This window comes from Labrus mixtus, chromosome 1 (assembly GCF_963584025.1).
Source record: "Labrus mixtus chromosome 1, fLabMix1.1, whole genome shotgun sequence".
Lineage (NCBI taxonomy): Eukaryota > Metazoa > Chordata > Actinopteri > Labriformes > Labridae > Labrus > Labrus mixtus.
The window spans coordinates 9877917-9900663 of record NC_083612.1 but is presented as its reverse complement, the minus strand read 5'-3'; the positions used below and the strand labels follow the sequence as shown (position 1 = coordinate 9900663).

The window sequence follows — 22747 nt, the reverse complement described above, 5'->3', positions numbered from 1 at the left end:
ACAGAAAACATGTGAGGGCAGAGTAATGTTTGGGGGGGGGGGGGGGGGGGGGGGGGGGGGGGGCTGCATACTGAACCTTCCACACTTTTTACGAGAGCTAAGACCATGAGGAAAAAAATGAAACAAGCACCCCCCTGATAAATGAGAGTAACTGGATATATGTATGTGGGTGAGTTCCAAGAGCGGCTCTGTTAATCAACCTGCACCTACACCTATACTGAACCTCCATCTGTGCTTTCAGGTGATGAGGTGTTTCTGTACCTGTCTGCAGCAGGAGGTCATCCTGTAGGACAGGTCGCAGGAAGTCCTCACTCTCCCAGGGTAAGGGAGCGTCCGGTAGCCCCGTAAGACTGGATGCGTCGCATTTCTTGAAAACACAGATTTTTTTAAAACAAAAGAACAACAACATTAATTTATTTCCCCGTTTTAAAGGAAGAATGTGCAACATTTTACACGGAAATTTAGCAGAAATCAAATGTCTCTCTGAGTCATGACTGTCTACAATAAGTGAGAAGCTCCAGTCCCCCCAGTTGTGTTGTTGTCAGAGCCGTGTTTACATCATGTTTACATGGACAGGACGGCCTTGAGTATAAAGCTGTTTTAGTCAAGGACTAGAGAAAAGAAGAATATAACATACTCACTGCTTATTTGGATGTCACATAAGTGTTTTTTAGATCTCGGTCATTCTTTGTAAATGTATGTGCAATATGAAGCTATGAGGTAACTGAAGTGTGCTAACATTAGCCTGCTAACACAACAATGCAGGACACAGGTGATTACAGCTCGAGCAAAGGATAATTTTGTGGAGAGGGTTGGAGGTGTGTCTCTGGAGGAGAGCGGAGGCTTCAGAATAGAGGAGCTGTCGTCAAACAGCAGTTTGTTTTGGTTGCATGCTGGTGCTCAAGGGCGACATCTACTGGATCAAAAAGTTGCACATTCTTCCTTTAAAGTTGAGCTACAATATTTGACTCTTTGTGCAGCCATAAGAACAGGGTATATGACAAACTAAAGTGAATGTAAAATGTACACAATTGAACCTCGTTTGTAGAGGAGCGTACTTACAGTGGATCGTATGAAGTTGATCATCTTAATGTAACCGTAGTCATCCAAACCTAATGAGGAAAAGAACAAAGACTTAGGTAGAAGACTTAGGTTCAGGTTCTTCATAAGAGACACACAGAGAACATGTGTGTGTACTTACTGTGTCGTCTTATCACTTCTACCAGGTCGACTTGGTGCTCAGCTGTGCAGTGCTGCAGGGTGGCAGGCACAGAGCTCAGCAACCTGAAAGACAGACATGAAAATGTGTTTCAATATGATGTCCAAAAAAATTATACACGTTCACCATTTGATCTTTAAAAAACAAACAAAACATTATCTGGAAACCACACTCGATTTTAACAAAGAAGGAAACCTTAGATATTTCACCCTCTTAAGACATTTGTAGCTGAGTTTTAATCTGAAATGTCTCTCTTGTTACTCTCTGTTATACTCTGTTGTTTTTGATTCAGGGAGGGTAGAGTGGGACGTCTCTAAACCGGAAGGTTCAAACCCAAAATCCTGCAGTCACATGTCAAATTGTAATTGTGCCAGACATTGAATCCCAAATTGCTCATTCTGCTGTGTCAGCGGTGTGTGTGAGTGTACATGAAAAGATTAGTTAGTCCTGGTGAAAACTTCCTTTGCAGCCTCTGCCATCAGATTGTGAATGTGTAGGTGTGACCTGCGGTTTAAAAACGCACTTTAAGTAGTCAGAAGACTAGAAAACTGCTTTACAAGCTCAAGAGTCCACTTACTCCAGGGAGTGATACATTTGATTCAAATTTGACTTATTGAAACAGCATCAGATATAGGCCTAGTATTATCTATTAATGATTATATAAAAAACAAGACAACATTGAGCATGAATACTAGAATACGATTTTTGCTTGGCCACTACCCATACACTAAAGTCTTTATTGTTGTGTCACAGTTAAATAAAACAATACATGTGTAGTTAGATTTCAAGTGGTTTTCTACGACTTAAATTCCTCAAAAATAAACGTGACGACAGCAGTGCATGTTAGGGGAAACCCTGAGACATCCTCCAACTTCAAAAAAGTAAAAGTAAGATCCTGTACATTATTGTATTGACTGGACAAGAGGCATTACATGAGTGACAATAAAGGAGAACAACTTCACTGGGATTTGTCACAATATGTATCACTCCTCTTAATTTACATTTACAGCTGACAGTGTTTTTTTTTATTCATTTACCAACCTCAGAATCACAACTGACTCTAATTTCCCTGGTTTCCTGATCAAATTAATTCATCTTTTTTTTTTTTTTGTCAATTTTATTTCATTAAAAAAAACAATAAAGTTAAGAAAAAACAAACAAACATAAAATCTCAAATTTTGAATGAAAAGGAGCAGAAAGAAGAATAATCTTATAATATCTGCCCCTCTAATCACTCATATCGTAACTGCTCTATGGTAACCATGGACACGAACAGAGCAGCAAGAGTGCAGTAAGATGGAATGTTTGGGTTACCTGGCAACAGTCTGGTTAAAGTTAAATTGTGAAAGTAGTTGAGTAGGTGGAGTTAAAAGAAATCATCTGTTGTTAATTTTTACTACTATGTGATAATATTGTATAACAAATGTACACAAAATAACAAAAATAACAAATGCTTGTATAACTGTAGCAGGCGGCCCCGAGACACCACTCACCTGTCGCAGAACAAACAGGTAACAGGCTGACTGCCCTCCTCCTCCTCCTCCATCCACTTCCACTGCTCTTCTTCATCATCAATGTCTTCATCATCGCCGTCAGAAAGCTCGGGCATCTCCTCTGCAGCTCCATCAAAGCCTGTCAACGTCAAATATCATTATAACTTCATGTAAAAGCTTGGGAGCCTCACGGTTTGTTTAACCTTTTCTAAAATAGCGTGTTACTTTTGTTGAAAAAAAACGTTGCATTAGCGTGACTGTCGTTACAAATGGACTAAGGGCTGTGCGACGTAACTTACGTCAACATTCATAAACTGCTTACATTTGCTTTACAGATTGTTACAAGCGAAAGGCGCTACAGTTACAGTTTGGGGGTTTAAATGTACTATTTAGCAAACTCACGTGGGTCTGTGTTTTCTGCCATGATGCCGCCTTGGTTACAGTAGACTTCCTGGTGACGTATGATGACGTAAAGCAGGGCCGTGCAGAATTGAAGGCAGTTCCAAATTACCACCACAAGATGTCGCCAACGTGCACTTTATCAAGAGGTTTTAATATTCTATTTAAATTAATGTATTAATGCATTGCTTTATCTAAATTTTTTTTTTGCTGGAGGATTTTAGATTTGAGGATGTCTAGAAGTATATTTTTAATTTTTTTTTAAAGAAGGTAATTTCTTCAAAAATTTAATTTTCTGAATACAGATCTTTGGCTAAGATTATAAGTAATTTAATGACATATTATAGCTATGATAGCTTTGTTCAAAACAGATCATTTTGATTAATTATAGCTTCTATAACAAAGCATTTTTTTAAGATCTTACTGTTTCAAATCAAAAATATTGTCACTAGAATTTGTGTATTATATATATTGTCTACACATTGAAAAAAAACCGAAGCTCAAGTGTTTCCAACATACATTTACATAAAGGAAATATTATGTTATGTATATACTATGTTTGAAATATATTCACAAATAACAGAGTTTACAGGGTAGTATCTATCTAAGCCTGTAATTGTAAAGAGCAATTCTGTAATCTCAAGAAATTCAATATAGCCCTTCGGACTACCTTGAATTCACTTCAAAACGATAGCACCGATTTCAGCGAAAATGTCTTTAGTCCCAAATCTAAAAACCCTTTTTGTTCTCTTTCACTGCTGTACTTCTGGCAAGCAAACAATTTATGATACACAGTTTCCAAATTCCCACTAGAGTATAATCCATCCCGATGTTTGCCTAAAAATATTTAAACATTTTTCTCGGCCACAGTGTCCGCAATATGATCATAACAACTTCATCTTTCCTGTTAATCCCAACAACATGTAACCTTCCCCCTTGCACAGATTCTTGCAAAGAAAAATATGATCTTTATATAGATAGATTTATAAATAGATCTTCCCTCCACTCCTTTTGCCATTAGTTACCGGTACATATTTTTTAATACTAAAACTGCCTTTGCTTTTGACGCATGGATATAGTTTTAACCAGGTTTACGGTCTGTGGTTTCGGCGCGCTTTTTCTTAAGCCCGGAAGACAAAAAGTCAGGCGGAACCAATCATCTGTCAGGTAAAGCTACAGAACCCATCCGCGGTAATTTGACTATGATTAAGCTTTCTAGGTATTTCTATGAATAGACATCATTAAGGGCCTATAAACCCAGTTTTGCATGCTCTCTCACATGTGTTTTGTTGCTAGTCGGATTGTAATGAACGTAGCGCACGAGAGGGAATTTTGACCGGATGTATTTTATTGCTGGCTACAAATGGCGCGGCCCCATTTGTTTTATCGTGGTCATGTGACAGGCGAGTGGTGCCTGGTTAAATACAACCATGTGAGACCAGAAAAAAATCTAAATTGATGATAAAGTTGCCAATTGCTACTTTACAAGAGAACCTGCTTACAGGACAGGTTGGTTGACATTTTGTTTTTACCATAATGGTGCAATAAAAGAGAAAAATGCTGAAAAAGTTTCTGTAAGACCATTCTTACGGAATAAACCAAAACAGATGTTTACTCACCGATGATTTCTGATCAATTCTTTGTAGGAATCAATGTGGCAATGCAAGTGGAAACAAAAATCTTGGCAAAATGAATGTTTTTATTGAAAGTCACACACAAGGGGTAAAGGACATTATTTAACAGCTATTGCATTAACTATGATATTGTCATGAATTCTCTAAACCTGAAAAAAGTGGCACAAGCAATATTGATGTTTGCTAAGGCAGCATTATAACTCCAGATTGATCTGTTTCTGGAGTACTTTGGACAACACTGTCGTCGTCTTCTGCTGCTGCTGGTGGTTGTTGCTTGGGTGTAGAGGCTGTGTTTGGTATGTCTGACTTTTGCTTAACTTCGTCCTCCAGGTTTGAGGTTTGAGCTTCAGGCTCTGCATCTTGGATCTTTGTCTGCATTGGTGGGGCAGACTTGGTGCTTAACTTTTGAGTGGTTGAAGGAACATCTGTTGAATTAAAACCGGCGGCGTTGAAACTTGGGGGAAGGGTTGTCTCTGTAGATGCTTTTTGACTTTCTAGTGAATGATTATGAGCGGGAAGATCGTATTCAACAAGTCTTTGGAAAGGTTTGAACTTGCCTTGGATGGAGCTTTGGGCTCTGTTTGGTGCAGGATGCCAGTTGCCTAGTTGCCGTTCTTGTGATGCTATAACCCCAATACCAACCCCAACATCTGCTAAGTGAGGTCTGTAACTGTTGTGATTCTGTTGAGATGAATTACCTGTTCCCAAGAATTTGCTGCTTAAAACAGAGTCGTCATGGGGCTGTGGTTTTTCAGAACCAGGCTTGAGACGTCGATTATGGGCGTATCCTCTTGCTTGAGGCATCACATCACTGCTATAGCGCCTTGGAATCCATGTTGGATAAGATATCTGTTTGTCAACTTTACCCTCTAAGTTGCTTCCATGAGAATAACCCTTCACAATTGAGTCAGACTTTTCTATGGTTTTAAATCCTTTTCGCAGCATGTTTGTTCTAAAACTCTTAACATAAGCAGGTTGATATCCACTCACTTTAGCCATGGAAGAAAGATGATTTATCTCTGGGGTGAAGGGACGCAGGTTGGTTCTGGATGGGTTAAGATGACCTACGTGAGACATAGACTTCAGAATTGACATGTCTTTTCTCTTCTTGGGATCAGGACCTATGGGAGTCCTGTCGACCAGAACAGGTGAGAAACCTCCTGGACGCTTGGCTCTGGCATGATCTGGTGCATACGTGGCATTTGTTTGAACCCTCTTGGCATCAGGAAGTGGTAATGCTTTGTGTTTTGGATCATTGAGACTTTGCGTAGGATAAGAATGATGCCTTTGTATTTCTGGTGATTTAGAGCCATTAATATCATCTTCAGGATAGTAAATGTTGCCACTTGGTGCTCGATCAGCTAAAGATATTCTGCTTGCAGGCTCTTCACTCCAATTTTTGTCATTGTGGACACCGATAAGGGCCTGTCGCGCCAGGATACGGACATAACCTATAGAAACAAAACACAGAAATTCTGTAAAACTCTTTCTATACAGCAGGCAGCCGATCTTCAGTTACATTAAAAGTGTATTGCAGTAAAAATCGCATTAAATTAGTACCTCTCTGGGTATTCCAGCAATTTACATCACCAAGCACAAGCCAGAAACACAGGACAAGCACCCTACAAGGTAAATGGCAACATGTTAAAATCCACTTCTTCCAACAACTGATTAGATTAATTTACACAGCAGCAATCAAAGATAAAACTCAACAAGACAAATTACCTGAAACAATCCATCGTGATCTTCCTCTGCAACTGACCTCTTTGGAACTAGTACCACAAGTCTGCTTAAGCCCTTATTTAAAAACGCAGATGAACTCAGCTGTCCCTTGTTTTGGACTAATTGTTGCATGACCATGATGGCAGCAACACCCAAAGCTGCAGTAATGCTGCATTCAAGTGCTGCTCGGGTGGTCAGAGTTTTCCGAGTTGGGATGTCCTTCTTCCCGACTTCAGTGTGTTCACGTGCTTTCAGTCCGGAAAGAGTAGGAATGTTGTAACGACAGCAGAAAACAGCATTTATGCAACTAAGAAGATCTGGGGAGTGGTTACAAGTTATATTTGAGCAAAAAGTTGATGTGCAATACGTGAATTAATAAGAAATATGTTAAAACTAACAAACATATTTTGCTCCCCCCCCCCTCTGTTGTTCAGACTTGAGCAGGTGTTCATATGCATTTTACAACTCGGAAACTATTTTTTCCATTGTACAACACCACATGAATGCACCATAAGAAGAAGAGGCTGTATGTTCTTCCCCAAACAATGTCAGTTTGAGGTCATTTCTCCTGTAACATGTCTTCTTGGGAGCTAAATTGTGTTGTTTCTGTGTGTGATGAAATTAGCAGTACCAATAATAAGATCATTAGTAAGATACTGAGGAGCTATGTTTGTTTTGAATGGACTATGTTAAAGTAGAAAATATTTAGTATGAACAAATATTTCTCAAAGGAACCATCAGTCAGTTTGAAAGACATAAAAGAAATATGCTAAATAATATTCTCATCCCCCTCAAAAATATTATATTAATACAATACATAAAGAAAAAGGGAAAGGAGTGTTCACCTGTAAAGTATGGGAATTGAATCTCTACGCTGAAGTGTGCATGTATGTGTGATCAAACTCATTAACTTGAGAAAAAGAATACCCTGGAATGATTTCTATCTGAACAATTTAACCAAACACAACATTTCAGTTTCTCCTTTAACATCTTTCTAAAAGAGGGCTTTCTTTCTGCAGACATTCTGATTTGTCACATGCGGTATTATGAATCAGAATCAGAAATACTTTATTAATCTCAGGGGGAAATTCGGTAAGCTGTGCAGGTGTAACAAAAATATTTCTGACTGAGAATCTCTTCTTGAGATATTACAACTTTAATACCAGGACAATGAAACCAGAAATGTAATCCAGCCATTATTCATTTTCTTTTCCGACTGTGACTTGTCATGATCACCTGGTATCACAAAGGTCCATCAGAAGGGAGCATCATCTATTTCAGTAGTACAAATATTGCTACAGAAAGCACAGTGTTTTGATTATGCTTTCTATGCAAACATATTTAAATTCCTTGTTTTAATGCGGAATTCAACTAAACAAATAAGCAGGTTCATAAATGTAATTGAATATTCCAATATTTTTTCAGCAGCTTAAACATTAACATAAGACTATAAAACTCTTGTTGCCTGGTCTTTGGTAACCTGTAACAATATGTCAGGTGCATGGTACAGTGAAGGTGGTAGTAAGGTGTGAAAACCCATTCAGTCACAAGAGGGCGCTGCTGCATAAAGGAAATCAAGCGAGTTTATTTTAAATTCCAAGTGTTTTCAATGGAGAAATGAAATACATCAAAACAACAAGAATCCAGAGAAGACAAACATTCAGTGATTGAAGCAGAAAAAAACAGCTATTGTAAATTTGAATTTAGCATGCTGAATTCAACACATTTTCTGTGGTGATTTACATGATGCTCTGGATATTTGACATAGCTAACACAATCTTAGGATATTGTTTCAATTTGGTTTCAAGAACATGTTTGGTCTTTGACCAAAAAAAAACATAGCACCAAAATAGCATCAATGGTTTTAAAAATTCATTATCACAAAACAACTGAGACACATTGGCTGTGGAACATTTTCTAGGTCCAACATGTAACTTCAGAAACATGTAAGTAAAACATCAGCAGCAGCGTTAATTTGAAACTGCTCCCTTCATTACATTCTCACAACTCTGTAAATTATAGTCATGTGTATGTCCTATGCATGGCATTATATCTGCTTTGTCAGATAGGAAATGAATAAACATGAACATTACTTGCAAAATGCGGTATCACAGCACAGATTTTGTCTTTAGCTCTTAATATAACATAAATTGCAGATTTAGTAAAGCACATATTGACACAATATACCATTGATAGTGATACATTTAAATAGGTTTTTCTCAAACACAGTTAAATATCTATATTATTTTATAGAAGCGTAGAAATGTTACATAATGAATCTAGTATAGATTCAATAAAAGCATTTCCTTTAAGGCAGTTTAGTGCAATGTTTGAGAGCACACATGGTGATCATGAAAAAAGTCGGCAACAGTTCCCTGAAAAAATACAACAACTCCATTCAAAACCAAAGAGATTAAACTTGAACACAGAATAAATATGAAAACTTTAGCAGATTGTAAACAGTTCAGTTCTAGACAACCTTTGATTTTCTGACAGGTTCAGAAATCTTGAATGAATGTTAAATGATCATGTGAGTATATGAACTTGTATTTGCAGAGTCGTCTCTGTAGCTGCTTAAATTACCTGAAATGAAAAAATATAACTATATTAACATTTGGTTGACAGAGTTACAACAGAATGGCATTCTGAGAACTACAACCATTCAGTTTTTCTCTCTGATTAAACATGGAGTAGAGTGACCATTTCATTGGAAAACTTTGAGGCTGACGTACAAGGGTGTGTTAAAAAAAAAACCTTGTTTTAGAGAATGAATATACATATATGATATATATTTATCAAGGGACAGTGTGCAATGACACTGATCATTTATGCAAAGAAAAATGAAAACATGGTTGCACCAGATTTAGCAAGTCTCTTATTTCCATCTGTTGTCCCACATAAAAGTGACGCAAGACAAACAATAAAGAAACACACCTGACAACACTACATAATAAAATGCTATAAACACTATGGAACAATGTATATCCTGCTCGGTACCAACATTTGAATATTGCAAAGGCGTAATCGGCAGACAAAGTGACCCCCCCCTCTGTGACGTCGTTGGAGGTAGTGATAGTTGTGTTACAGCGACAAGACTGGATCAGCAGAGCCAGCGTGGGAGAACTGCGGTGTGTGTGTGTGCGTGTGTGTGCGTGTGTGTGTGTGTGTGTGTGTGTGGAGCTCCAGTTGTGACATCAATGCCATAATGCAATGTGAATTTACAGACTGGGACACCAAAATGACTCTGTTGTGGAATCAATATGAATGTCTCGAGGCGTAATGACAGTGAAGCTTTGTTATGGTGTTTTTTGGGCTTAAGATTTCAGGCTGCTGTCGGCTACATTTACAGGACATGGGCATTACATTTAACATACAAAGACCAAAAAAACAACAACTAAGACCTTAGAGTTTAATTAGAGTTGTGCAGGTAGTTACCATTCCTTTGTTTTATCAACTGCCACACTAGTTAAACATGCATTAATCATCAGAGTTGGTGTCATTGAGTTCAATATGGGCATATTACATATCAGGGAACAGTTCTACAACACCCAGTGTTTATCAGCTACTACTTTGTCTCACCTAAGTGTATTTCTTGCTCTCTCTTATTTCTCTGCACTCTTTCCCACAGCCGTGATGTCTTTGTGCTCCAGGATCTCCGCCTTCTGCTCCGGTTGAAGCAGAGTGTTTGACACCATAGCTTTGGCCACCACTTCGATTTGGATGGCCATGGACGTGGAGCACACAGACGTGAAGCCGCTCAAGAATTTCCTGGCCAGCCACTCGGTAGGCCGACTCTCCTGCCTGTCGACCAACAGAACCCTGTTGGAGAAAAAGCACAGAGGTATTGACAGTATGAAGACTGTATTGGCTTTCATCAGATCATTAGAAATCAATCTACCGCCTTATGAACAGATCTGACGTTATTTTACTTTCTTCACGGGAGAAATTTACAACGTTGATTCTAAATGTGACGGACCAGATTTCTTTAGTTGAGTACTATTAGTACGTTGTTTTGTGTAAATCATTTTTTGATTTGTGCAATCACGTGTACTATGATCCTAACCACAGTAAAAAGTTAACCATGTAAAGATTTAACATTTTGGTACATGGGAGTTTCACACTAAAATCTTATAATCCCTCCATAATCCTGTCTGGATTAACTCTGCTGGTTCTACTGGTTTTGCCTAGTGTTGTAGTCAAGACCACACCAACAGACTGAGACATACACGTTACCAGAGTGCTCCGAGACGGAGACAAGACCAAGACATTTAGGGATTGAGACCGAGTCAAGACCAAGACCAAGGCAGGGCGAGACGAGACAAGACCAAGACCATAAACATCATCTGAAAATCATCATGCTGTGTTCAGGGGGCGTGTCACTCACTCAGACCGTAACACCGGGAAGGTTGCTGCCAGTCTTAATTTAAAATCCAGAGTCCGCCCAGTCTGAGACCGAGACAAGATCGAGTAAAAATGCTTTCGACCCTGAGACGAGACCAAGTCCTTCAAACAGGGGCCTCAAGATCGATTTTGAGAACTACAACACCAGTTTTGCCCTTCAACAGGTTTCCAGATGAAAGTGTCCTTTTCTTTTCTTTTTTTTATAAGCTTTCCTGATTCCTAATCCTGAAAAACACAAATACCAGGAAATAGTTTGAACAGATCCTCTTTAAAGTCACACTCTTTCAGGTCAGATCATTCTGAATACAACAACCTCAGGTCAACAAAGTGGGTCAGTTCAGCAGCTAATTTTACAATGTTACATTAATGATTAATGAGTCTGGATTCTACACCACACTGACACAAACAAGCACAGTCTGGCTATCTATGGCCACTGCAGGTGCATTTTTAGAACTAATCTTATCATCAATCCATTTGGCGTACTTAATTACTGATAGTATTTATTGTGTAGTATTCTAAATCAAAATGCTGCATATTCTTCTTGTACTTGCTTTAAAGCTTCACTGTAATCAATCTTTTCTGGGTTTCTTTTTTGACATAATAGCTCTTTGCTTGCTCTTAAGAAAAGAGAAAAAGGTACACTGCTTCAGCTAAATCTCAACTAGTCACCAAGTTTTTAAAACCAAATATTAATGTAAAGTATCCATCACCAGCCATTAATTTAGATAATAACTTTCATGCTTGGATATTGCTGACACCACAAGCCGTTATTGATAAATGCTCAGCCTCCCTATGGATACAAACCACCAGAATAAACTATCACATCCACATTCCAATGTGCGTCGGGGTCGTTTCCTGTCGATCTTTGAAATAACAATAATAAGTCTCAAGCCGGAAAGGAGGAATCACAATATGAACTAAAGAGCGGAGAACAACATACTGATGAACAGAAAACGTAATGCAGCCGTTTAATTACATGTGTAGCGGTCTTAGGCAGACAGTCAATGCACTGAAACCAGTCACAGTATATAAACCTCACTCCCCCCTCCCATTGGCTCAAGCCGAATTCTCCTCAGAATATCCTGCGGCGTTCTCACTTCAGCCCACTCAGACTTGCAACGGAAAAAATACGTCTGGGGTCTGGCAGTTTGCGTTCACACATACAGCTCAGCCTGGAAATATCAGGAGATTTTCAGGAGTTTTCTGCAAGTGTGATGGTCCTATAACAAACTTACTGCAGTTCAGTGCAAGAGGAGGCTTGTTTTCAGGCATGTCTGAAGAAATATTTATACTATAGAAAACCTCTATTCCAAAATAAGTTTTCTTTTTTTTAAGTTTGGGGACAATTTATTTTGTGTCTTAAAGTAACAATGGCGAATGTCAAGCAAATTCGTGAACGAGGTGAATGAGATAACTCACCCTGGTCGATAAACGGAATATCGGTCAAAACCCAGTGCTTCAATTTCTGCTTCCACTTGACCCTGAAGGAAAAGAATCAGTTTCACATTTATCTATCAGTGACCGTCCATGTTGTCATTAAATATTACACAACAGTAAGGAGTGCAGTATGTCATAAACAATAGATAATATATATAAAATACCTTGACTTTAAGGTAGAGGAAGCTGCTTTTTTTATCAGCTCCTCTGGAGGACTGAAGGTGGAACTGAGAGCATCCTCCTGCCTTTGCGAGCTCGGCTGATTTTACAGTGTAGTCGTGATCAACACGGATGAATCCTTCCTGAAATAAAGAAGGAAAGTGATGGAAAATGTCAAAATTCACGTGGTCAGGATCAAAATATTCAGCTTCCTCTTGAGAACAAATAATCAACGTTCTTACAATTATAGAAATAGTCCATCCACATTGTAATTCCAAACTGCTCTCATGATCATTTTGTACAAAAAAAAAACACAAAATGTGATTAGAGATCTTTGATAAGGAACCCCTTTATTAGACGCCATATCAGAAGTCCGTGCTTTTTAAGAGTTGTGGTCAAGCTGGGTCAAGAGCAGCATATTTTACAATCTGCCAAACTTGACAGAGCTCAGACGGCCAAGCTTCTGTGTAAATTGCTATTTCTGAATCCTATGGGAAAACAAATCTTACCAATTCTATCCAGTCAGTTTCTGCTTCTTACTGGCCTACGTCTAAAGCTTTACCAATATTGTTGGGATAAGACAATATTTGCAAATGCATTGGCTAAACTGATTATTCAGACCAGCTCAACGGGAAATGTGAGTAGCCGACAAGATAAAGAAATTGCTGAGTCATTTCTACATCGCTCAACTCCATCTAATCCAAACAGATATTTTAAACTTTGTTGTTTTGTATCGCCCTACAACATTGAAATCTTAATAAATACACCATAAAAAAAATTGCATTAGGTTTATAAATCTGATCTTACAGCTCCTGATTTTGCCTTGGTTGTTCCCAGGCAGCAGTATCCAACATCATGGCCCTGGAAGGCGGCAGCATAATCATCAAGCTTCTCAAAGTCCACCACCTCTTGTACCTGGAGAGATAAATTAAAAGACCACAGCCAGTATCAAGTCAAATGTCACTGAAGCAACAATGAATCACAGGTAAATCGAGAGTAACCCTCTCTCACCAATTGTTCATTGGCTTTGCCCTCAAAGGTGAGCTGTCTCCTTCCGATGAGAGTGATCTTGGAGAAGATGTTTCGCTCCAGCAGCTCTTGAACCAGCACCTTTCCAGTTTCCCCAGAGGCGCCGAGGATGAAGCAGCTTTGATTTTGCTGCCTGAAGTTTTCCTCCAGAGTCTTTATGTCCTCAGCCATGCTGTGTGCAAAAAAAAACCAAAAAACAACAGGTGTCTTTAGCCCAGGCAATGCTAAAATCAGACAGGTGAGAGATGAGATGAGATGAGATTCAACTTTATTGTCATTACACATATACAAGTATAGAGTAACGAAATGAGGTTTGACATCTCACCAGAAGTGCAAATAAGCAGAAAGTGCAAGAATCTGTGCTATGTACAGTAATTACAAAATTTACAGATGTAGACTAGAAAAAAGTGAATTATTGGGTATATATGGCTGGATTAATGGGATGCTATAAATATAAATAAATGCTATAAATATAAGTATATTCTTCAGATTATAATATAAAGATTAAGGTGCAGTGAGCATGCTATACTAGTTTACAGGTAATATACAGAATATGTGTTTGTATGCAGGCAATAAATACAATTATGTACCAGGCTGTGATCACCTGGTTTACAGATGTTATGCAAACGTGACATTCAGTACGGTTATATTCAGGGATTACTTTTGTGTTATTGCAGTCTTTGCCATATGCAGCAGTATGTTTACATTTGCTTCCCTACAAAGCATACACCGGTGTTTTAAAGATTTAGGATCATAAAAGCGAACATTACATGACGATGGTTAATATTTTCGCATTTAGCTTCGTCACATTTTGTAAAGATAAGATATCAGTTAAATTAAAGTATGAATGTTGCCGAGCACGGAAATGACCTCCGCTGTTATTTAGTCCTACCTGATGTATTTATCCGTCTCAGGGTCGTCGAAATACGTCAAAACGGCGGCAATGACAACAATGAAGACAGTAAAGAACCCTGTCAGTTTTCCAAGGGTGGTACACAGCTGTTTCATAACAGGAATGGCTTGCAGAAACGTCTGATTACTATCTTGCTGGGACACTTCCTGGTTACTTCGTCTCTATGGACAGCGCTCACTTCCTGTTTCGGGATGGATCCGGGACGGGGACTGTTTCCTTGACAACGCTTAGTCTGACAGACGAAAAAAAAATTAAGGGCAAAACGTTTATTTTTGTACTTAAATGTATTTGATAAGACATGGTTGTAACCCGTACAGCACCAAAGAGACGTCGCGTTTAGATTTCCTCAAGCCCGTCTCATCCTCTGTTTCCACGGCACACAGAGCTTAATTTACTGCGCATGCGCAGTTTATATTTGGAGCCCATGAGAGAATCCCTACAATATTCAGGATATTTATTTCTTAACCTGAACAACACAAGGAGTCCATCTGTTCAACTAAATTACTTTATTTTGAGCTACCCTGTAGTGATCTGTTAATCTAGTTTATTAGAGGTTTTATATTAATCTTCTTATTGCTAGTTAAAGCTGCAGAATGAATATTTTATAGCAAATGAAGACTGTTCATTCTAAAACTATAGAAACGTTTTAATGTACGCATCTAAACTTTTTTTTCCCTCCTGCCACGCTCAAATACATATTGTTAAGCCAAAATGTTAATAGCTATGAATGGAACACATTCCTAAGAGAAGGCATGCTTTATTTGTTAATTTGTAAACATTTTGTAAATACTTACATGCAAAAGTCCTGTGCTCATCATTAGACTTGAAGAAGCAGAGCGGAATTTTCTGGCACAACTGCACCAACTAACAAGGGGAATGAAGAGTGAAAGGCTTGAAGCATTTTGACCTGTGTACTTTAAAGTAAAAAGTATCAAAGTAGTAAAAATCAATCTTATTCATTGTTGTTGCTCAGTTCGTCTCTATCGTTCTCCCTCTCCCTTCATCTCCCTCTATGCCACTTCCCAAGCCCATCACAGTTTTAGCAGATGGATGTTCAACATGAGTCTGGTTTTGGTCAAGGTTTCTGCCTCTTAAAGGTAGTTTCTTGCTTGCCACTGTAACTTTGCTAAATGCTGCTTAGTGCTCATGATGGATTAATGTTTGGTCTTTGTAGATAATGAGTATACGGTCTTTTACCTGCTCTTTTGTAAAGTGTCTTGAGATGATAGTTGTTATATACTGGCACTAAATTGATTGATTGATTGATTGATTGATTGATCGATAGTTGCATGAAAAATACATATAAAATATAGAAAGTTAAGGTACCAATTATGCAGAACGGCCCATATAGTATATCGTATACATCTATCATAAAATTAGAATTACATCATCACAAATGGTACTGCTTCAAGGCTGTACTAGTCACAGAACAAAAAGTGGAGCTGCAAATTGATGGATATCCAGTTCTGACTCCAAACTAAAAAAAGGCCATGGATACTGGCCATTTTAAAGACTGAGTCCTTCTTTTAAAGGTTGGTCCTCTGCTTTTAAAACACCTCCTTTAGACTCAACAAACCCTTATTGACAATTTACCTGTGACAACCCACAGGTTGACCAACAAATAGCTTTTGATATACATTTCTGTAAAGGCAAATGTTTAGCTTTAAATTAAACCTTATCTGTCCCAATAAGTTTAAAAGTTTTTCCAGAATGACACCATTTGTATGTAATTTGCTCAGAAAAGAAAAAAAAAGTCTTTGCCTTTTGTCAGACCTTCAGGGGGTTTCATTAGCCAAAACCTCCACACAAAGAAAGCAAGTCCAGTCACATGCAATGAATTCATCAACACCCCATGTTTTTAACACCCTGCCACTTGGAACACAAGGCATCGACCCAATTTAATAGAATATGATGGAGCCAGGGATGATCCTGTAAAGATGTCAGCAGTAAGAGACAGAAAGAAAAGAGGGCGAGGTGGAGAGAAGAGGTCTTAAACTGGCACTCTGCTGAAATGAAATGTCGCCTCTTTGTTCCTTAGCCGCGGGTGCTAATTGGGCCAAGCTGTGGGGAGGAAAGCTGCTGCTGGGCTCCTGTCTGTCGCACCTGTTGAGTCATTGTCTCTCACATTGATCAGACAGGAAGTTGGAGTAAGAAGGCTTATGCCTCCGTGGGTGCGTGGCAGAAACGTGGTTCAATTTGCTTTTAGAGCTCCGCTGCTGGAGGTGGAAATACCAATGGTGGTCAATGGGTTTTTCCATTGATTAGCTCGCACTAAAGGACGTATGGATCATAAAGAGTGGGTTTGTTCACCTTCTTTAAGCCTCGGTCACAGCTTCTCCTGCGTTTCCTCAGGATTGCATAATATGTTTGATGCCCCTGTCACTGCTAATCTGCCACACTTCACCTGAAGTCCTATTCAGACAGGATTAGCTTTTAGAGCATTGGATTGATGAATGACTGATGTAGTAATGCATTGATTTAGGTCTTTGAAGTCTATATTTCCCATCTGTACTGACAAACACTGATGTGTTTTTGTAAGATTTCAACTGCAGATGTAAACAAAAAGTCAGGAAGCCCAACACTGACAATGCTCTTTAACATTTGCACAATATGCTAAAGGAAGGATAATTCAAATATATTTAGGCATCTTAATGGACAATCCCTGTAGAGAGCTTTGCACGATTACAGAATTAACAACACCAGAAATCTACCATGTAGGCCTACTGCAGTCAGGAACTCCCAAACAATTATCCTGCCTTATAGGCGGCCGTAGCTGAGTCAGCAGGGACTTGGGTTGGGACCCAGAGGGTTCAGGTCCCAGTACAGACCAGGATATAGAAGTTGGTCTGGTAGCTGGAGAGGTTCCAGGGCACTTCCCGAGCCCTGTTGATGTGCCTTTGAGCAAGGCACTGAACCCTCAACCGCTCTGGTGCACTCCCTGCACATCAGTGTGTAGCAGCTCCACTCTGACATCTCTCCACTAATACATGTCCACAGATCCTATTTGTGCATGTGTGTATGTCGGGCCTATGTGTGTGAGAAGCATGTCTCTCAATGTGTGAGTGTAAACCAGATGTTTATAAAAAGGATTGTAGGCTGGGTCACAGGGTTTAGGGATTGATACTTTCTTGATATTTATAACTAACTGGAATCAAGGATGTGAACCATGAATGTGATGCTCCGTCTTCATTTATTTTCTAAAGACAGATGCAACTGCTTCCAAATTTGTACTTTATCCCAACTCTTTCTGACCTTTATTTTCTCATAATGTAGCTTTTGTATAAAATGCATGACAAAGCAGATTTAACACGATTTAGATGACGCCTACAAATGGCTTGTTTGAAAACCACATTGACTCTTTCTTGAATGATGGTTAATGTTCCAATTCATATTTTTTGTCATCAAAGAGTTTCAAAGTATTTTTTAGTACACAATCAACGACACAGAGGGATTCATTAAATTAAAATATTCAGTCCATTAGCAGACTGTTGGCAGAAGTGTTGAACCAATTTGAGTTGGCTATAACAACTCAAATTTACAAATATATACACACATCTGTATTTTATTTCTGACGCATAGGAAAACTGTTTTAAGACTGTAAAGATGCTCATTTTCAGGCAGCAGTTGAGACCTCTGACACTTCAAAATGTTCATTGAAGACATTTGATTGCAGCCTCTGGCATTGAGCAATATGTGAGGAGTCACAACTAATTAGATCCAGTTATTCAGCGTCATATGTGGACACATGGGGGGTCCCATAGCTTATACGTAGCTGTTATGTTCATTCGCCCCATGTACAGAGGCTGCGGCGCTGGGTTCAAATCCAAACTCCACCCTTTGCTCGCTCTCTCCTCCCAACACTTCCTGTCTCTCATCACCTGTGAATGAAACCTGTCGATGAAGGCAAAAATGTTCCAAAAATATCCTGAACAAAAAATGGATTGGATTTTAATTTCCTTTTTAGCAAATGATGAAAGATTTAAAATAACTTATATAAACGATGAAATGAGAGAAAACAATCTTAATCATAAATGGATGTTCTATATCATACTTAATTGTTCCTGCTTTGCTACACGTACTTTTACCTTTATCACTGGCATTGTAGCTATGAATCTTATTCATTGTTGTTCCATCTCATTCTTTCTGCATCTCCTTCTGTCCCCTCTCAGCCCCGTCACACTTTAGACAGATGGCTTCATCATGAGTCTGTTTCTGCTCCAGTTTTCTGCCTCTTAAAGGACGTTTTGTCCTGCTTTGCTAAATGTTGCTTAGTGCTCATGGTGGATTAATGTCAGGTCTTTGTAAATAATATAACAGAGAGTGCCTATACCTGCTCTTTTTGTGTAGTGTCTTGAGATAACATTTGTTTTGAATTGGCGCTATACAAGTAATGATCGATTGATTGATTTAAAAAGGCAGATGGTGAAAACATTTCAATTACGGATGAAACTACAGAAAATATTCATAAAACAGTTCTGAATGGGATCTGAAGAATATTTCCACAATAACAATATATAGCCTATCATGCAAGTTTCTGATCCAAATGATATATATATAAATTTAGTATTTCCTGAAGCTGATTTAAAAAATTACTGCTATGACAGATAAGATAGAAAAATCATCTTCATTTTTGATTTATTTAACCAGGTTTGTCCCATTGAGATAACAACTTATTTATATGGAGACCTGGCAAATCTATACAAATGGGACTTCAAGCCTATTTCTATGTCTAAAAAAAAACACATGTAGATGCATGCATCAAACACACACACACACCCACACAGACACACACACACACTCATGCTGTACACAAACCCAGCTTAAAGCTTAGGCCCCCGGTTCCACAGACTCTGGAGTGTGATGCTAATGATGGAAATTAATGGAGCCTGACAGCACAATCTGCTGCCCATTGTCTCCCAATAAACAGCTTTACAGTCCACATGAGGCACAGAGGGGACGGAGGTTTAATCTGAGAGCGGAGCCAGTGAGAGCAGGAGACACACAGGGTGGAGGGTCAGACCTCAGGGGGACAACACTGATCCTGAAGTGGGGATTAGCTCAATTAGAGAGGCACTGTCTGATCAAGATGCAGGGTTCAATGGTACCTATGATGTGTGTGTGTGTGTGTGTGTGTGTGTGTGTGTGTGTGTGTGTGTGTGTGTGTGTGTGTGTGTGTGTGTGTGTGTGTGTGTGTGTGTGTGTGTGTGTGTGTGTGTGTGTGTGTGTGTGTGTGTGTGTGTGTGTGTGTGTGTGTGTGTGTGTGTGTGTGTGTGTGTGTGTGTGTGTGTGTGTGTGTGTTATGAGTGATCCCCCATCATTAGAGGCGACTGTTGCCGTCATGTGTTGCTGTGTCTGTTGATGCAGCTGGTGTGAACAATAGTCAAGATGATGCCTTTTGCCTTGCCGTGACCCTCTGCACAGATATCCATTTATTGTCGTACGTATCAATGGTAATTAATCTGCAATGTGTTTTATCGTCCAAATGATGACAGTTCCATGAATATTTCAGTGTGTTTGTATAGTTAACTTGTTACTGCTCAGTTTCATCAGCAAAAATCAACATGATTATTTAGTTCCACTTGTTCTATTTTGGTAATTTCCTCCATGTTTCACAAATAAAACAACTTTTATTTTCGTTTTTCAGCATGTTAGAGCAGCCACTGTTATGATTTTGTATTTTCAGAGTTTAGATTTCTGAACTTGTTTTAGTAGCTGTGGTTTTCCATGTGTGTTATCTTACTGTTTACTAGTTTAGTCTTTAGTGTTCTTATTTTGTATTTTCCTATACTTGTGTTTCTCTGTTCTAGTGTGTGTTGTTACATTCATGAGTTCTCTGTGTCTTCAGTGTTTCTTGATTTATTTTGTAGTTCTTGCCCCCAGTGGTTCTTGTCTTGTATTTTTTCTTGTATTTTTCCCTCCCGTCATGATCGCCATCATCTTCACCTGTGTCGTTTGTCTTACCTGTGTTTGAGTACCCCATGTCTGTTTATAGTCTCAGTGTTCCCTCTTGTTGTCAGTTCATCATCATACGTCAGTCTATGTTGGTCATCGTTTTTCCAGTTTCTCCTTGTGATTCCTCGCAGCTTCCTGTGATTATTTTTAGTTCGACTTTTTGAGAAGTAAGCCTTGTTTTTGACTTTAGTCTTTTTGTTTAATAAATAATTTCTTTGTTTCTGCAATTTGGTCCACCTCCTAGGTTTTTCCTGAACTGTGACAGCCACTCCTTTAAAGGGTTAGTGTTCAACCCAATGCCTACATAATGTTGTGTGTGAGATGAATTTGCTGGTGTGTACACCTCAATGAAGTGTTGGCAGAAAGCAGACCCTTATTTTTGTACACAAATTGACTGAACAAAACACATGTTTTCCCCATTGTTTTAGATAATTTCACACGACTTCTGACCTTGATACATCTCAATATGCAACAATGAAATGAACACAATTAAGGAAGTTTCTAAAGTACCCATGGTAGGACTGAATAGATATATTTTTTTAAACTATAAGGGGATTTTTGCAACCCGTTATGTGCTTTTTATCACCAGATTTTCATCAATTTTTTTGTATGTGTCTAATATACATAAAAAACAAAGCCCCTGTTTCTATTTAAACACAGAACAATATCAACTAACCTTTAAATAGTGCACACAGTACTTTATATTTGTACTTTATAATATCTATGTTCTTTCCAGTTCAAATGAACATGGAGATGCATTTTAAAGGGAAAAACCAAAAGTTGTTTAAGGTTTTAAAAGGCCACACCAGCTGTCAGATCCTCTGATCATCTGTTAAAAAAAAAAGTGGCACAGTAAAGTCCCTCCACAGTGGGACAGAGGCTCAGAGTCTTCCTCAGGTCTCGGCTTTGTTACGGGCTCAGACTCGAGGCTCAGACCTTCACAATATGCTTGAAGCCGAAGCCGAGTATCAGCGGTGCTCAGAGCGGCTTTCCTGCTCAAAGAGCCGCGGCTAAGCAGCAATGAGACCTGCTCTGCCTTCTCTGAGGAACAATGCGGTCATTAAAGGAGCAAACAGATTATCAGTGTTTTACAATAGAGGGTCCTAAAGAGGGGTCTGGGGGACCTGACAGCTCCCAGCAGGTAGAGATAAGACTACACTTGCACATCTGGCCAACCTGCTGCTAACGGATACGTCTGCCACACTCTCTCTCTCTCTCTCTATCTATCTCTCTCTCTCTCTATCTCTCTCTCTCTCTCTCTCTCTCTGCCTTTCTCATTTTAGTCCATTGTTTCTAAATGACTCCGATTTGTCTTCATCAGCTGTACCTATAATACTGGAATATAAACGTCACTATTTAGAATCTAGCTGGTTCAAAAATATGAATGGAAACTTGTAAAGTGATGTTGCTACCAGAACAACTTCCATATTTTGGTCCACACCGGGACTTGAACCGGCGACCCTCAGGTTCTTGTCTATGACCATGCCCAGGTACTTTAAGCAGTCAGCATCACTGTCCAATATAATGTTTCCTGTTGTTGAACATGATTTAGCCTACAACGACGAATTATAAAACTTTATTTATATATTTTTTAACAGAAGGAAACCGAGTCTTCATGCATCACCAGCAGCAAACAGACAGAAGTTAAAATCATTCTGAGGTGAGTGACAGAAGGTTCTGGGTTTCAGATTTTCTTGAACCAGTCAGAATGAATCAAATGTCCGTGACATAAAAACCCATTTTAATCACCTCTAGTCGCCTACAAGTGTCTGTGCAAATATTTGTGCTCAACACTGTAGTGTACGCAACAACCAAGTCATTTATTAGAAGAGCAAAGTGCACACTGATATCCGTGCACATGGCAACCGCTTTAAGAGAGCATCCTGGTGGAAGCAACACTTTATACCTGATCTATCCAGTGTTACTAAATAAAAAGAGTTACTTTAGTTGGCCAATGAGAGTCATACCACAAGAAATGCTTCCTATTTCTAAAGTTCAGAAATCATACCATTCACATTAAAGATGAGCATTCAATCCTAACATGAAGAGTGAAATGAAGAACCTTTAATTAGACAATTTAACACTCTGGACAAACGGGAGAACGTCACACCTTCAAATACTTTTATTTGTAAACAACTTTTTATTGAGTTGGCAGCGTGTATACATACAAATATACATTCTCAAAGTAGTTAAACAGAAAGTTCATTCAATAGAGAGTTAACCATAATCGTAGTGGCAACAGTCAATCATCAAAATAAATAAATAACTTAACTTGCAAATGTGAAAGTAGTTTGAACCTTTAAATACTAAAATGAAGATTATTGTACCAGTGGGAAGTTTTCCTTGGACTTCACTGAGCTCTGATGCAGTTACAAAATATCAAAGTACG

General features: G+C 38.8%; 3 protein-coding genes across 4 annotated transcripts in view; all 3 read right to left on the bottom strand.

Moving 5' to 3' along the window:
• The window catches only part of prmt3 (protein arginine methyltransferase 3), a 57767-nt gene extending 54562 nt beyond the window's left edge, over nucleotides 1-3205 (bottom strand). The window contains exons 1-5 of the mRNA XM_061060758.1: nucleotides 3115-3205; nucleotides 2713-2851; nucleotides 1202-1284; nucleotides 1063-1112; nucleotides 262-367 (exon numbers count right to left, since the gene is read on the bottom strand). Coding sequence (XP_060916741.1) covers nucleotides 262-367; nucleotides 1063-1112; nucleotides 1202-1284; nucleotides 2713-2851; nucleotides 3115-3136 — 400 coding nt within the window. The 5' untranslated portion in view covers nucleotides 3137-3205. The remainder of the gene's footprint in view (nucleotides 1-261; nucleotides 368-1062; nucleotides 1113-1201; nucleotides 1285-2712; nucleotides 2852-3114) is intronic.
• Nucleotides 3206-4797: 1592 nt separating this feature from the next.
• Nucleotides 4798-6620, bottom strand: LOC132992146 (uncharacterized). Its single transcript, XM_061061340.1, has 3 exons — nucleotides 6471-6620; nucleotides 6306-6367; nucleotides 4798-6196 (listed from the first exon to the last, which is right to left on the bottom strand). The coding sequence occupies exons 1-3, from the start codon at nucleotides 6482-6484 to the stop codon at nucleotides 4929-4931; spliced, it is 1344 nt and encodes a 447-aa protein (XP_060917323.1). The 5' UTR covers nucleotides 6485-6620; the 3' UTR covers nucleotides 4798-4928.
• Nucleotides 6621-8032: 1412 nt separating this feature from the next.
• On the bottom strand, nucleotides 8033-14567 carry htatip2 (HIV-1 Tat interactive protein 2). Of its 2 annotated transcripts, none has more exons than XR_009676257.1 (7): nucleotides 14386-14567; nucleotides 13476-13665; nucleotides 13272-13379; nucleotides 12470-12607; nucleotides 12288-12349; nucleotides 9848-10286; nucleotides 8033-9516 (listed from the first exon to the last, which is right to left on the bottom strand). XR_009676257.1 is itself a non-coding variant. In XM_061060634.1 (7 exons), exons 1-6 carry the CDS (start codon nucleotides 14499-14501, stop codon nucleotides 10070-10072), a joined length of 831 nt encoding a protein of 276 aa, XP_060916617.1. In that variant the 5' UTR covers nucleotides 14502-14567; the 3' UTR covers nucleotides 8033-9050; nucleotides 10047-10069. The 2 variants fall into 2 exon arrangements, 1 of the variants encoding a protein (XP_060916617.1); XM_061060634.1 differs by having other exon boundaries at nucleotides 8033-9050; nucleotides 10047-10286.
• Nucleotides 14568-22747: the final 8180 nt, after the last annotated feature.

Bases quoted from the DNA above. Each gene is read 5' to 3' on its own strand.
- LOC132992146 (XM_061061340.1), bottom strand. The intron at 6,197-6,305 runs GTACTAATTTAA...TTGTTTCTATAG, and splicing joins TTGCTGGAATACCCAGAGAG to GTTATGTCCGTATCCTGGCG.
- htatip2 (XM_061060634.1), bottom strand. From the start codon at position 14,501: ATGAAACAGCTGTGTACCACCCTTGGAAAACTGACAGGGTTCTTTACT. The intron at 12,608-13,271 runs GTAAGATCAGAT...TCTTTATTTCAG, and splicing joins CCAAGGCAAAATCAGGAGCT to GAAGGATTCATCCGTGTTGA. The intron at 10,287-12,287 runs GTGAGTTATCTC...TTTCTCCAACAG, and splicing joins TATTCCGTTTATCGACCAGG to GGTTCTGTTGGTCGACAGGC.